General features: G+C 40.9%; 2 protein-coding genes across 17 annotated transcripts in view; one reads left to right on the forward strand and one right to left on the reverse strand.

The window, feature by feature from the left end:
- Sdccag8 (SHH signaling and ciliogenesis regulator SDCCAG8) overlaps positions 1-10,235 on the forward strand; it is a 245,983-nt gene extending 235,748 nt beyond the window's left edge. For 3 of the 7 annotated variants that reach the window (XM_058575165.1, XM_046432487.2, XM_046432491.2), the window contains one exon: positions 3,418-3,763. Coding sequence is in view for 5 of the 7 variants with exons in the window: in XM_046432491.2 (XP_046288447.1) it covers positions 3,418-3,466 (49 nt within the window). In the remaining 2 variants the exon portion in view is untranslated. Of the gene's footprint in view, positions 1-3,417; positions 3,764-10,084 lie in introns of those variants that run through there. The other 4 variants (XM_058575172.1, XM_058575166.1, XM_046432485.2 and 1 more) reach the window with 4 other exon arrangements.
- The window catches only part of Akt3 (AKT serine/threonine kinase 3), a 273,567-nt gene continuing 264,736 nt past the window's right edge, over positions 5,315-14,145 (reverse strand). For all 10 annotated transcript variants that reach the window (XM_058575178.1, XM_046432495.2, XM_058575175.1 and 7 more), the window contains one exon: positions 5,315-9,011. In XM_058575178.1, coding sequence (XP_058431161.1) covers positions 8,926-9,011 — 86 coding nt within the window. In that variant the 3' untranslated portion in view covers positions 5,315-8,925. The remainder of the gene's footprint in view (positions 9,012-14,145) is intronic.

Here is a 14,145-nt window from a genome sequence, read left to right on the forward strand (position 1 = left end):
ATAGGGAAAGGAACCTCTGAACTTCTTAAGTGACCTGGGCCACAGGATGAATGGCCCAAGTTGGGTGTCCCAAAGGGTAAGGAGGGGAGGACTAGAGCCCAGAGCAGCAGCAGGACCCAAGCCCCAGCCCTTGGCCACATAGAGGCAGGAGCTGCAGCTGCCCTGGGGCTGTCAGTTGAGGGCAAGCTTAGAAATGCCCAGAAGGAGCTCTAGTTAAAAACAGATGGCTAGGGGCTGGGGGTTGTAGCTCATGTGAGGTACTAGGTTCAGTCTTTGGCACCACATAAAAATGAATAAGATAAAGGTATTTGTCCATCTCCAACTAGAAATCCTAAAAAAATAAAAATAAAAACCAATGCTTAATTTCCAGAGGCATAGGGAACAGGCCCATTTTGACCTGGTCACACAGAGTGTACAAACAATAGAGTGCAAAGCAGGGAGCAAGAAGTTGTGGGGTGCAGGGATGTTGCCTTTGGAGGGGCTGCTGAAAGGCTGTGGCAGAGAAGCCCAGAGAAGAGATTCAAGTGGCAGCCTAGGGAAGACTGAGCGCAGTGTGCTTCCTTAAGCACCTCCCTGGCTGCCACCACTGCCCTTTCAGGCCAGCTTGGAAATAAAGCAACAGAAAAGGCTGGGGTGGGGGGTACCCCGTAGCATGGTTGCCTGGGGATCAATTCAAATCGCTCAGAGCAACCCACTTTTTAAACTCTAAAGTCAAACTTAAGAAATAAATTAGGCAGGAAGTCAGGCTGTTGTGTGGAGAGGAAGCTCTGAGGATTTAAAATGAGAAGAGATGCGAATGAATGGGTTAGCAGTGGTGGGCCTGCAGACAAGCGCTTCTGTTGCCTGCAGGCAGTATTTCAGAGAGCAGCTGCCAAGGCCCTGGTGCTCACCTCTGATACAGAGGCAGCCACAGACCCCTGCAGATGTGGCCTCACAGCCTGGAGGGGCACAGCAAGAGCCTTGATGGCAAGCTACAAGGCAGGAGGACAGGAAGACAGTGGCTGGGGGCTTAAGCCACAGTTCTGACTGGCTCAAGTCCTACAGGCACACACACCTGTCTAGGGGACAGTGAGACCCTAATCACATGGTGTGGACAGTAGAACCAGCTCTGGAAACATGCATTACTAGCACCCTCAGAAAGGGTGGCAGAGAAGCTGGTTGTGGGAGGAACTCCTGCCTCAGCCGGCACCAGACAAGTGGAGGATGAGGGGGAACACTGAAAAAAAGTGTCACAGAGGATTCAGCAAACAGGATGATACAGAGTGCTGCCTTCAGCGGATAAAACAGTGACATGACAAGGTGAATTATTCACTCAGCAAATACAAACTAGAGGGCTTATTAGGGGTCCAGCCCACTGTAGGCACTTCCTGTGAACAGGAAGTGCTATAATGTGAAAGTGAGTCTGAATATGGGGCTTCCCACCAAACCAGATGAAATGTAAAACATGATGACAGGGACAGCCGGTTTGCTCCAGGGGGAGAAGTTCAGGTCGATGTCCGCGTGCTCCTGTTGAGGACCTCACATCTGTTGCCTTTTGCAGCCATGGCAGGCAGCAGGCAGCCACCGGTTTCAACAGAGCAGTCTGAGTGGCTTCAGGGGAAAGATCAGCTGATGATGAATTACTAGGTGCGCCTGGAGCCCACGGGCATTACGAAGGCTTGTTATGAGAAGTGATGCCAGTTTCCTGGGGCTTAGTTGAAAAAAAATAAAATAAAATTCTACAACAATTTTACTTCTACTTCAGGTTTTTACCATGTTCTGTATTGGGTGTATGGGGTGAAGTGTGCTTTGTACCCAGTTAATTCATATTTTTCTTTTCAAATATGCCGGTGGGTTATGTTTATCCTAGTTTTAAAGTCATTGTAGAATTTGTAAAGTTAGGAAATAAGCCACTGTGTGGAGGTATCCAAGCCACCAGGCACTGCCTTCCTTGGCCAAGCCACAAAGCAGGGAGGGTCATTCAAGCCCCACTGGAAGGAAATCAGCTCTAGGTAGAGGCACTGGCTGGCTATGGTCAGATGGAGTCTGTGGCAGGCTGTGTGCTGCCAAGAAAAGAAGGGAGCCCCTCTGCAATGGCAGGGTTTGGGGCACGGTAGACTCCTGGTGGCCCCCTCAGCAGAAGGGCTCAGGAAGCCTAAGAGGACCCGCCCACCACCCATCCCCCTAACTTGGCGTGTGCATCAATCATAACACCAGCTCACTTTGGTGGGCAGAGGGAGGCCTCCTTCTGTGCCATACCTGCAAATCCTGTGCAGCCTGTCTGCACATGGGCCTCTGCCCTGTGTGGAGATCCTCCTACTCATTAAAAGTCATCATCAGCATCTCATACATTGCGAAATCTATGTGAAATGTAAAAACAACCTTTCTTGCTTTTTTAAAAAAGGCAAGATGTGAGTTTCTTATATTTCCCTTGGGTAAATTCTGATTTTGATCTCACTGTCCCAACTTGGAGATCCCCAACACTTAATCATGATTGACAGAGATATCCCTTGAGTTCTGGACATGCTGGTCCACTTCTGTTTCTTTGAGATGTTCCCCAGTTACAGAGACCAGGCTGGGCCCCTGGCCCTGCACTGCATTACCATGCACCTTTTGAAGTGTAAATTGGGATTTGGAAAACACCTGGACTTCACACTCCTGGAGGCAGGACTGTGTTGTTACCTCACCACTTAGGGCACAGTGGAGACTCAAGGTTGTTTTGTTCAAGGTAACCATTTAGTGCTTTCTGACGCTATTTCTTGGTATGGTTTAAACTAATGTTAACAGCCATATCATATCAGCAGAGGCAGGTGACAGTACTAACTTTGTGGTTCTCCTTCTAACCCAATTTACATGAAGTGGTTTTGAAATGTTTAATGCCCTTGTTTAAAACCAAGAGACCACAATACCCCAGATTCCCTTTTCCAGCATGTGGGAGGTTTCCATGCAAAAATGCTTCTATACATTGCAATAAACTGCATCTAAAAATGGAAGGATTCAGCTTGTACTGCTTCAAGAATTTCTTAGGGGCTCTTGGTTCACACTGTTTTTCATCCTTTGTCCACTGTAATGTGAGATCAATTTTAGCACAAATATACCCAGAGAGGGAGAGAGATGGCTTTTCTGGACATGTCCTAACATCAGATATCCTTATTCGGAGGCACAATGTTCTGTAGTAAAGGTGGCTTTTAGATTGAAAACATTAAAATAAAATTGTTAAAACTTATACTCATATGCAACAAGGGATTTGATCTGTGGTCAGGATGAGATGGAAAGGTTTCATCAACTGGTTATATATAACTTTCTCATTTTTACCAATAGAAAATTTTTTCTCTAGAAATTTAGTAATAAACAGTGACTAAACCAGCAAATGAGAAGACAAATCACATTGAGGAACATGATCTATTTAAACTTACTTTTTATTATCATTTTTTCCAGTTACCCAGCATGCCACAATCTGATTGCTGACCTGGATGAAACAGAGTGAAATAAATGGTTTACAAAGAGATATTTACATTCATCTGATTTGTACTTAATATGCCACAACACACCGCACCTTCCCAGGGTAATACCACCTAGGACTGCACTGGGGCTGGTCCTCATGCCTCGTTTTTTTGTCCCTGCATTAGGAACCGGCTAGAATTGAAATCTGAACCTGGATGAGGAGACTCCTGGTATATGTTCTCAGAAATGGCTTGAAGTTACTGTTTTTAAATATGCTAATTTTAAACACACTAGGTTATACATAGGAATTTCAATAAATGACCTTTTTTAAAGACTTAAATTGTAATGTTTCCTTTCTACCTTGTAGTAATGAACACAAAACACCAAAAAGGCACATATTTTAACTAGGCCAGATGTGTTAAGGACCAGACTTTTTCCTGCCATTTTTCTTTCCCTTTTCCTGATATGTATCATCCTTCATCTCTCTTTGCTTTTAATCAACATCCATTATTTGTCATCTTATTAATATGTGCACATTCAGGAGACACCAGGAAGCACTGTGCCTTACTCTTTCCATTCTGTAAACAACAAAAACTGACAAAAAGAAAAGCATCTTTGGCTCGGTGGTGTCAGATTTCTTTTCCTTCAATAGCAGTACTTGAGCCTATAAATGTACTTAAGAGAAATTAGAAAATGTCTTAGAGTATATCAAATATCTGTACACAGATCATTATTTTTGGCCTAAAATAGTATTTCTACTATACACAGTCAAGCCCTCAAATGTCTGAAAGGAATAAAAATGGACACTGAGTCTACAGTTGGGACAAGCCCCTGACCTGCTGTTCTCCCTGGCCAGCAACCCATCATCACAGATCTGATGGTACTAGATGCCCAGCCTTGCCACTCAGAACTTGTGTGGATTAGGCTTTGGAGGTGGTGGCATGGTCCATACAGAGCGACCACTCTCATCTCTGGAGTGTGTCAAAGGCTCAAGCTTGAAACAGCAGTATTTCTATTCAGAGTGTTTGATTTCATCAAATGTGCTAGACATAAAGGCTGTCACATAAGATATTTTAACTGTCCTTAATTCTGTTTTAGGTATACCATGAATAAATTATACAATATTCTAAAAATAGCACCTTTAAAGAATGTTAGAGGTCACTTTATCTCAGCCTCCTGGATCCATCAACCTCAGTGACTCTGAGAGAAGAGCACATGTAAGAATGCCCCCAGATTTGGCTGTGTGACATACACCCACATGCTTGACTCTGGACCCTAAGCTTTTCCTCTCTCTGGCTGAGTCACAGGAGCAAAGCCAAGTTCTACAATAGTAGCTTTATGAGGTAAAATCAGAAAAAGGCCCCATCTGAAATGATTCAACATAAATCAGATTGTAGTCCAGCCATCCTACCCATCTAGGACCCACATCTAAGTTCATTAATTGCCATGAAGTACTAAGATTACACTCCTAAGAAAGTAGTATGCAGAGCAGTACATTATCAGGAAGACATTACTGAGGAACTACACTCCCTAAAAATTCAAATTCAAACCATTTATTGTGAAGATTATCAGGGTCTGAATGAATCCCCATGGCCTGGCCCTCTTCCACCCCTGGCTTCACAGGTCTGTCATAAACCCAGTGCTGAGAGGACAGCATCTCCCCTTTGGAAGCCTTCATCAAAGTCTGTACAACCACACTATTGCCATCTTACTGAAGGAAAGATAATTCCCTGTGTTGTGTTTAGAGATAAGAGGAATTTACATAGTTTCCTGTCACATCTTATAAAGAGTAGGTTAATACCAGGTGGGGGGCTATTATATTTTTCTTTCAGAAAAGAATATTAATTTTCTGAGATTATAGAACCACATCCAACAACAACAAACAGAGAAGTAGCAGATTGACATAGTGCTTTATTTAAGCTGTCTGTACGAAGGAAAATAATGTGCATCCCTATCATATACGTGTAAAAATACTAAGGATGTACAGTGTACAAAAACAGTTTCTTGTAGTTATTTCACATCCTTGTGGGTCATATACTTAAGGAAATAAACAGTTTTAGTATGACCAACAGTAATAGTAATACAGTTTCTTGGGTTCATAGTTGCGTCTGCTTAAAATCCTTAACCAGATAACTAGATCTTGCGCGGACCTAATGAAAGAACTAGCAAGGTCAAGAAATGTCACAAACTATAAAGCTACAGGGAGGTAATTCAATTACCAATTTAGAGGTTTTCTTTTTATTTAAATAAATACTTTACATTTCATGCTTGCCTGTAATGCACTACCAGGAGCAAGATAAGGAAATTCTACTGTAGACAGTACAAACGGTAGCAGCAAAGTGTATACATTGAGGTGTAGTATATAGACCCTGCAGTTAGTAAGGAAGGCCCTTACTTTTGTACTTTAGGAGAAGCAAGTGGCCCCTGCAAGAACAGTCAGCTTTAAGAAGCCGGAAATCAGGTACAGGAAATGGAAAACAATACTGGAATAATGCTATGTAATTAGTATAGAAAGCAAAGCTGTGAGCAACCCTGCCAACAATCCGAGCAGAAGTAGCCAATTTCCTCCAAGATGGCTGCATTATGACACGAGGTCAACTTCATGACAGTATGAGCTGGAGTTCACAAAGTTGGAACTGTATTCCAACAGGATGATTTTAGGTGTCAGGCTGTCCTGCCTGCCAGAATCCCAAACTACAACTATGGGCAACACAGGGAAGTTTCATCATCTCCCTCTGTACACCTTTCTGTGTTTCATCATGCCTCCATGCCAGCTGACTTGAGATCTCGGAGTAAAAGGAAGGGGTCCTAGAAATCAAAGCCAAGAACACACCTCGTTTGACACTGATGGAGCCAAGAAGGGGATGACTGAGCCCTGCACATGGCTGAGGACTGAGGGCCAGCTGTGAGAGCAGTGGCCAGCCTGGAACATTATCAGAGCCGTCATTAATCTTTAGGAAGTATCCTTGGCCAATGTCATGGAAATCATCTTAAAATTTGGGGAGAAAAAAACAAAAGCTATGTGCTTAGTGTACAGTGTCATACTTTCTCTCTGAAGCAGCAAATGCTCTGAACATCAGCTAGTTTCAGCTTCCTTCTTTTCCTCTCACCTGTTTCTTTCTTATATATTGGATGCAAGACAACTTAAAGGACAAACCTTCTGGTCTACTTTCTTTTCAATGTGGAACATTCAATATAATTCCCAGTAGGAAAAAAAAAATAATTAAGCTATAGATGTAAATAAGAATGAACTACTACTTACTGTAACTCCCTACTTAATATTAAGTATGAACTTGACTCAAGTAGAAATATGAAAAATTAGGATAAAATCTATGTCTGAATATGTCTTAGCTGCCTTAGTAGAATGCCCTTTAACCCCATCAGTCCCAGTGGCCCACCCACCGCCAGCAGTGGCTTAAGAGCTATAAATCCACACTTCCAGCATCGAGAGGCTAAGACATCTGCATATGAACATGATTCATCCTACTTAGAAAGTCACTTGCTCTTTCATACAATGCAATCATAATACTACGTCATGCTGTAGTCTTCCATTTGGGAGCTGTCAGTTTATCTAGAACACATTTCCATAATCACTCCATGGGGTGGGATGCCCTCCCACTTGCTGTAAGAAGGGACCCTGCCCTTGGACTTCATAGGCTGCTTTGGAAAATGTCAGCTCCTAGCACCAAAGGGTTTAATCTGAAGATCATCATTAATGAAGGAGAAAGATGAGGTTTGCATACATGTCTCCTCTCAGTGAAAAATGTTGGGATTTGGAGACATGAGTATTTACAGAAAAAGAAAAGCTAGAGGTGTTCTTTTTTGTTTCATTTTGTTTTCCCTGATGGCTTAATTCAGTGATAAATGTACCTTGATCAGAATAAACACACCAGGTTCTTATCCTTTACTGCCTACTTCATAAATACTTGCAATACGTTCATTTTTCAAAGTAAAGTTCATTTCTTATCATCATTCAGGTCTCAATTTTCTTCATTATGTTTTGCTGCCAGGCCATCCTAACATTTCAGTTCTCAAGTGAGAAAACATCAATATCTATTTGTTTCATTAACCCCTTGGGCACAGACATTTGGGGATTTTTTAAAATTTTCAGCACCACGGGGTTAAATGATAGCATCTCTTCTCCCAAAGCCAAATTCTAATCAATCTGTACAATTTCAGAACCTTATCAATTTTTTTTACATAGGAGGAAAAGTGCATGATTCTCATCGATGTGTATATTTCTTGCACATAGGTCAAAAGAAACTGCAGTAAGTCTATTTCATGTAAGTTGGAGCTGCATTTGCTAACATGACATACAATTCTCATCACTAAAAAATAAATACTACTGCAATATAAACAAAACCATAAAAGGACATTCAAAGTTGTAACATCTGAGAAAAAGCTAATTCACCTAGAACTGAAAGTAAAAAATTAAAACTAATAAGGCAAACACTTGTTTACCTTGGTATACAAATTTTGGTGAAAGCAGGATCATTATACCTGTCTACATTCTTCAGCCATCAGAGGTGATAAATATCAAGAAGGAAAAAGGGTTGCCGAGCACAGGGAAAAATGCCCTCTGGCACAAAGTGTATCATGAGACCATTTAAGTGACTTTGATTTTGTGCATATGCTTCATTTCTTGGTAGAACAATGTCCATTTGCCCATGATTGCCCATGAAGTCTGGATGTCCATGTGTGATACCAGGCTTCCTCTGTAGTATCCAACAAGAATTTAAAAAAAAAAAAATATATATATATATATATAGATATAGATATATATATATACACACACACACACACATATACACATACATATATGTATATATGTGTATATATACATATGTGTGTGTATATATATATATATATATATATATATATATATAAAATAGTTACTCAACTCCTCTCTCAAGTGCTTCCTAATAAATTCCAGCCAAACCTTAGTGAATACAGACTTACTTTATGCACTGATTGGACATCCTTGACTAAATTTGTGCATATGCACATCACCATCCTTCCACAATTGCTTGTTTTGAAATATAAACTAGATTCTTCTAATCTAATTAGTTTTTGATTTATCTTCTAGAAAGTTAAAAAATGTACCTAGAATCAGTGTATCTCATTTAGCCTTCACTGCTGGGGAAAAACAAAAACTAATAGATTAAAAGATGACAACTGGTGCACAAATGAACAATGGTGGGCTCATGACTTCCAAAGATTGTAAAATTACTTCTTAAAGTTGCTATAATAGTAAGACAGTAGCAGCAACAGCATGAGACCTTAGACTGAGATACAATTTCATGCAAAAACAAAAACTGGAGTGTGTTTGTGTATATACGTGTTTTCATGTGAGTGAAAGATGGCGAGGGGTGAAGACCCTTGGCTGGTCTGGGATGCCGGAGAAACCCCTGCTATCTGTAAGAGCTAGGACTGGTGATGATGCCCAGGAATCATTTTCAGTAATAAAATCTACGATGACAGTGAAGTTGCAGAATGAAAGACTTATTCTCGTCCACTTGCAGAGTAGGAAAACTGAGGGAAATGTGGCCGCCTCTCATTGTCCACGCAGTCCATACCATCCTCGTCATCTGCAGGCAGGAAACAGCTGTCTTAATTTCACATTTATTTTTTGCAACATTATTTCTGGTCTATGTTTTTTAACTTCTAACATAAGAAGGATTAACAGGGACAAGAGCTCCCATAAACTTGTGTTTATCACTAAAACATACAGTAATTATACTTTAAAAATTACCCAATTTTTATAAACTCATGGTCTGTGCAGAAATAATACTATAAAATCATCTCCAAGGCATCAAAATCTCATGACTCAATGAAACTGAAAAAAAAAAAAAAAGAAAAAAGAAAAAACTACCACCGAAGAAAACAGAATTTATAAAGGAATAATCTTTAATAACCTTTTATTTCATAAAATCATATAAGTCCAAATTACAGAAGCCAACGAATTATACAGCACCCAAAATATCTATAAAGGATCCATTATCATGTCTTCAAGTGTTCACATTTTTTCTTTCTGGTACTTAAGTGTGATTGCAAAATAAAGCTTCATATGCAGTTTTATTCAACATCTAACATCTGCCTTAACTCACTGTTCTCAATTTTCCTATGCTAAAGTTTTAAACTAGAATAAAAGACTGAAACAAAGAAAAAGAGGAAAAGATGGCAGTATCCAAGGCCTAATTCACCAGAAAATGGATCAGGAGAAAAGGTTTAACAAAGAAGGCTGCTAACATTAAGCTGTTCCTCCTGTTCTCTTGTATTTACAAGATCACAAATGATCACACCTCCTCTTCCCATAACTGCTGTTTGATTACAATCCTACACTAGCAGGAAGCTCTTCCTTGGATGTGGCCATACACTTTGTTCCTCAGCCAACACACAATCCCTGTGCAACTGTTTGGGGCCGAGCGCCATGCAGACCCCATCAAGGGAGTTCAGAACAAAATTCCAATGGTCCCTGAGCTCACCGTCTGTCCACTGGGAAAGTGCTCCATTTAAAGTCTCCCCTGCTCCATTCTAAGCTCATTTAATTGTATGCTGTCTTACAACCAATCAAAATTAAAAGCTTTTTTCTTCAAGCAAAATAACTCTATTTCTTCAAATCCATATCAGAGGTACATTACCAATTCTTTTTACTTTCCAGCCTCTCCAGGGAATACCAACTTCATATAAGGAGAGCAAGAAGAGAGGCCAGACTTACTGTAATGCACACTGATCCTGTCACCCCACCAAAAACGGCACTTTGCCTTCATCTGAAGAACAAACATCTCTGCTCTGTTTTTTCTTTTCTCACTGGTCTTGTTTTCTGTAGTCTGTTACTAATGCAGAAGATTCTCAGAAATGGAACCAAGTTGGTAGTAATGAAAATTTGTAACTTTATTAACTGTATAATCAACTGGCAGAATCAAAATATAAGGCAATATGTGTGGCTCCTTCTTCTGTGTGGGACATGAACTCCTCAGGCCTTGCTCTGCAAACGGACTGCCAGCATTTCCAGATAGTGCTCAGGCTTAGGGAAACCTCTATCTCTATAAAATTTTGGTTTAGTACCAATCAAATCATGTGCATCTTTCAGATCAAACACCTTCAGCAATATTTTCTGCTGCATGAAATCTAGGAGGATCTAGGGAACGATGACATATCTACTACTGAGTTGCACAATATAAAAACTCTCAAGAAAAAGCAGCTGAAATCTTAATTAAGTGTTCAGACACTGACATGTGACAATCACATTTCAAAGAAACAGTTTTTCCCACTAACAGCTTTGTTTTGCTGGGTGTTTCTGTACTCAGCAAATGTGCAGTGAGCCCTGGACACCATGTGTGGGGAAGTTTGGAGCTTATCTCCCTCAGCCAGTGAAGGGCAAAGGCTTCCCTGGCTCCCTGGGCTATGACCAGGCCTCATCTTAGGCTGGCAAGGTTCAGCATTGGATTATGCAGGTACTCCTCATGGGCAGGTACTGCATTTCCTTTTGGAGGATGAGTTTTTGCTGGATGTAAGCTGAGAATTAAGACAGCTTTCCTTCTGTCACTTCAGCAAGAAAATTGAAAATTTCACAGATTATCTTTGGGGGTTCTATATCTTAATATTATTTAAATCCACTGATCACTTGATCACTCCTGCTCCCTTCTGTTTTCTCAGAATTGGTAACAGTGAAGACTGACTATCTGATCATGGCCCAACTGGGCATCAGCTTGGAAAGGAAGGCAGGGGCATCTCTTGGGCCCTCAGTGCTACTGGGGCAGGTGGGACTGTAGTATGAGTGAGGTGGGGGTAGGGACAATAAATCGTCTGAGTTTACTGCTACAAAAGGACCTCCACAGGTACAACAATGATGATGAACATGAACTACATAAACAAACACACATCTGGAAAAAGAAAACAGGATGATCAACTCAACTATTTCTGGATCCCTGGATCTAAGGAGCACCAGGTCCCCAATTTTCTTAGAGCATTTAACAAATTATATAGCAGTAAAAGTGACCAAATCTCAAAAGAATTTCTTTTTTTGTAAGAGGAAGGCAGAGGACCATTAATGGATCTAACGAAAGACAACACATTCCAAAATCTGTTCAATTAATTAACACCAGTGAGGACAATCTGGCAGTAACCTGTTTGCAGAAAATGGAACATTTTGCCTTTCTTAACTGCTGATTTGTTCTGGAAAATAACTTTATTCTTTTTTATAGAAGCAAGATGGCAAGTGGGAAGACAGTTGCTGACCAACGGTACTGCTGTGGACTCTCATGAACAAAACCTCAGTGTGTGCCAGTTGTTAGAGCTGCTAGAATTTCTTACCTGTGCCACTATTCAGAGCTGCCCAAAGAACAGATTATGTTCAAATGTGATCCCAGTTTGGGTTTCACTGACTCTCCTTTTATCTGTCCCTTAAGGGAATGCAGGATAGATCCAGGGATTATCAAACTAAAAACAATGCTCTAGTTCTAGTAGAACCTGAGATTATAGCTATCAGTCATTAAGGCCACCCTTTCCTATAGGGAGCCAGGGGAGGCATGACTAGTCAGTCCTGGGCAACAGGAGAGGGCCTGCAAACACATGTGTGTCTGTTGTGCAGAAGTGCACTCTACAGAGCACTTTCATCTGCCATCATCCCTACAGGTTCTTTTTTTTTTTTTAAAGAGAGAGAGAGAGAGATAGAGAGAATTTTAATATTTATTTTTTAATTTTCGGCGGACACAACATCTTTGTTTGTATGTGGTGCTGAGGATCAAACCCGGGCCACACGCATGCCAGGCGAGCACGCTACCGCTTGAGCCACATCCCCAGCCCCTACAGGTTCTTAATAGAAGAGTGAACCCACAAATCTACTGTGCTCTACCTGCCTGGACTATGGGGGATACTGCTGGGCTCCTGTTCTGTATTGTCCAGAACCTCACCCTACTTCTGATATCCACAAAAGACAGGCCTTCCATAGGCCTTGCAGGGGGCTGATATCCACCATGGAGATTAGTATAATGTATGGGCTTCCTGTCTCTGTCTCATTGTAGAAACAAATCTAAAATCCCTCAAAGACACTGAAGCTTATTTAGCATGACCCACATCTGAGATGACATATATTCCTTTCAGAAAAGAGGTGCTTAGTGATAAAACATGATAAATCAGAAAAACACTCTTGTTGGCTTTCATATTGTATCATCATTTAATCAAGCTGAGGAACTAGGTTCAAATTATGTTCTAGAAAACACTGCTGAGGGCCTTAAGGTACCTTCTAATATTTTAATCTCATTTCAGTAGTTCTAGAAACAACAATAAAATGCACACAAGTGACAAATTCTCATCAGGACAACTGCCACAAGTGCTTGGAGTTCAGGATAAAGCAGATAAGATGAATTGTTCAGATTTTCTGTTCTTTGACAGCTAGGGCTTTAAAATTCAAGGCAAAAATGAAATAACAACTGACTAGCTATAAAGGTCTTGATAACTATTTTTATTTAACTTATTTGTAACAGTAGATTTTTCAACTTTTGTTGTGGTCTTTGTAGCCTTATATTCCCTAGCATCCTACTTTAGTCAGTCTCTTCCCCACAGCCCTGCACTCACCATTATCCCCTTTAGCTACCTGTTTATTGTATTGGCCTATTGTCACTCTTCAGGTAGAAGAAAACAGAAAAAGTAACACTATAGACTGGTTAATCTAGTGACTGAGTAAATCAAAATTAGGGGTTGTTATTCACACTTAGAGAAGTTTCTTTCTTAAAGAGATGGTTTCTCAGGCACATAGCATACACAGGGCTCCTAGAGACAATTTATTCCTCTACTTACTTTTTCCAGAAGACAAAATGACCTGTCACATCCTAGAGCTAGTAAAGATAGAACACAAGATGGTTCCTCAGGTCTTAGCCCAGGGTTTTTTCATCTTCACTTGTCTCCCAAACTTTCACTTTTAAATTTCAGAAATAAAATATCTATTCATGATTTTGCATTTACAGAGCCCACCTATTTCTATGACATCCAAAATAATATATTTAACTGTCCTGAAAAAGTGTCCACAGATGCCAAAAGCCCTGTTTAAGAAAGGAACCAGTCTCAAAGAGGCTGGAGCCATGGACATGTCAAGACCTTCCTATCCCAATGCCCACTGTGGATATGGAGCGGGGAAGCAAGCCAAGCACCCATGGGCAACAGCTCCGGGCCCTAAGGCCCCCCAGCCCGTTGCCACAGTCTGTGAATTCACACCTCTCGTAAGTATTCATTGAGTACTTACACTAGGGCCAGGCTTCTAGCCAGGAGCTGGGGCAAGCAATGATTAAGAGACACTAGATCCTTCCTCTCAGAGCTATTGTATCCCAGTGGCATAAACAGAAAACAACAACAACAAAATTAATCAGAAAAATAACAGCAAGTGAAGGTGTCAATGTAGAGAATAAGAGTGTCAGGGGGTAGGGTCAGGAAGCCTGTTTCTTGTATTGAAAGGTTAAAGGTAGATTTCTGATGAAGTAATGTAAGTTTTCTTACAAGAAGTAGCCATTCATGCAAATATCTGGGACACAGAGCATCCTAGGCAGAAAGAACCATGAAAGACCAAAGTCCCAGGGCATAGTGAACTGTGGCATATTCCAGGTATGGCTGGATCATGGGGACTGAGCAGGAAGATAAAATAAAAAGAGGCCTGAGAGGTAGAAGGCCCAGATCTGACAGGGCTGTGTGAGCCAGGGTGAGTAATTTGGATATATAGTGCAATGG

This window comes from Marmota monax, unplaced genomic scaffold (assembly GCF_021218885.2).
Source record: "Marmota monax isolate L192 unplaced genomic scaffold, Marmota_monax_Labrador192_F-V1.1 WCK01_AAM20220418_F8-fsc00090, whole genome shotgun sequence".
NCBI lineage: Eukaryota > Metazoa > Chordata > Mammalia > Rodentia > Sciuridae > Marmota > Marmota monax.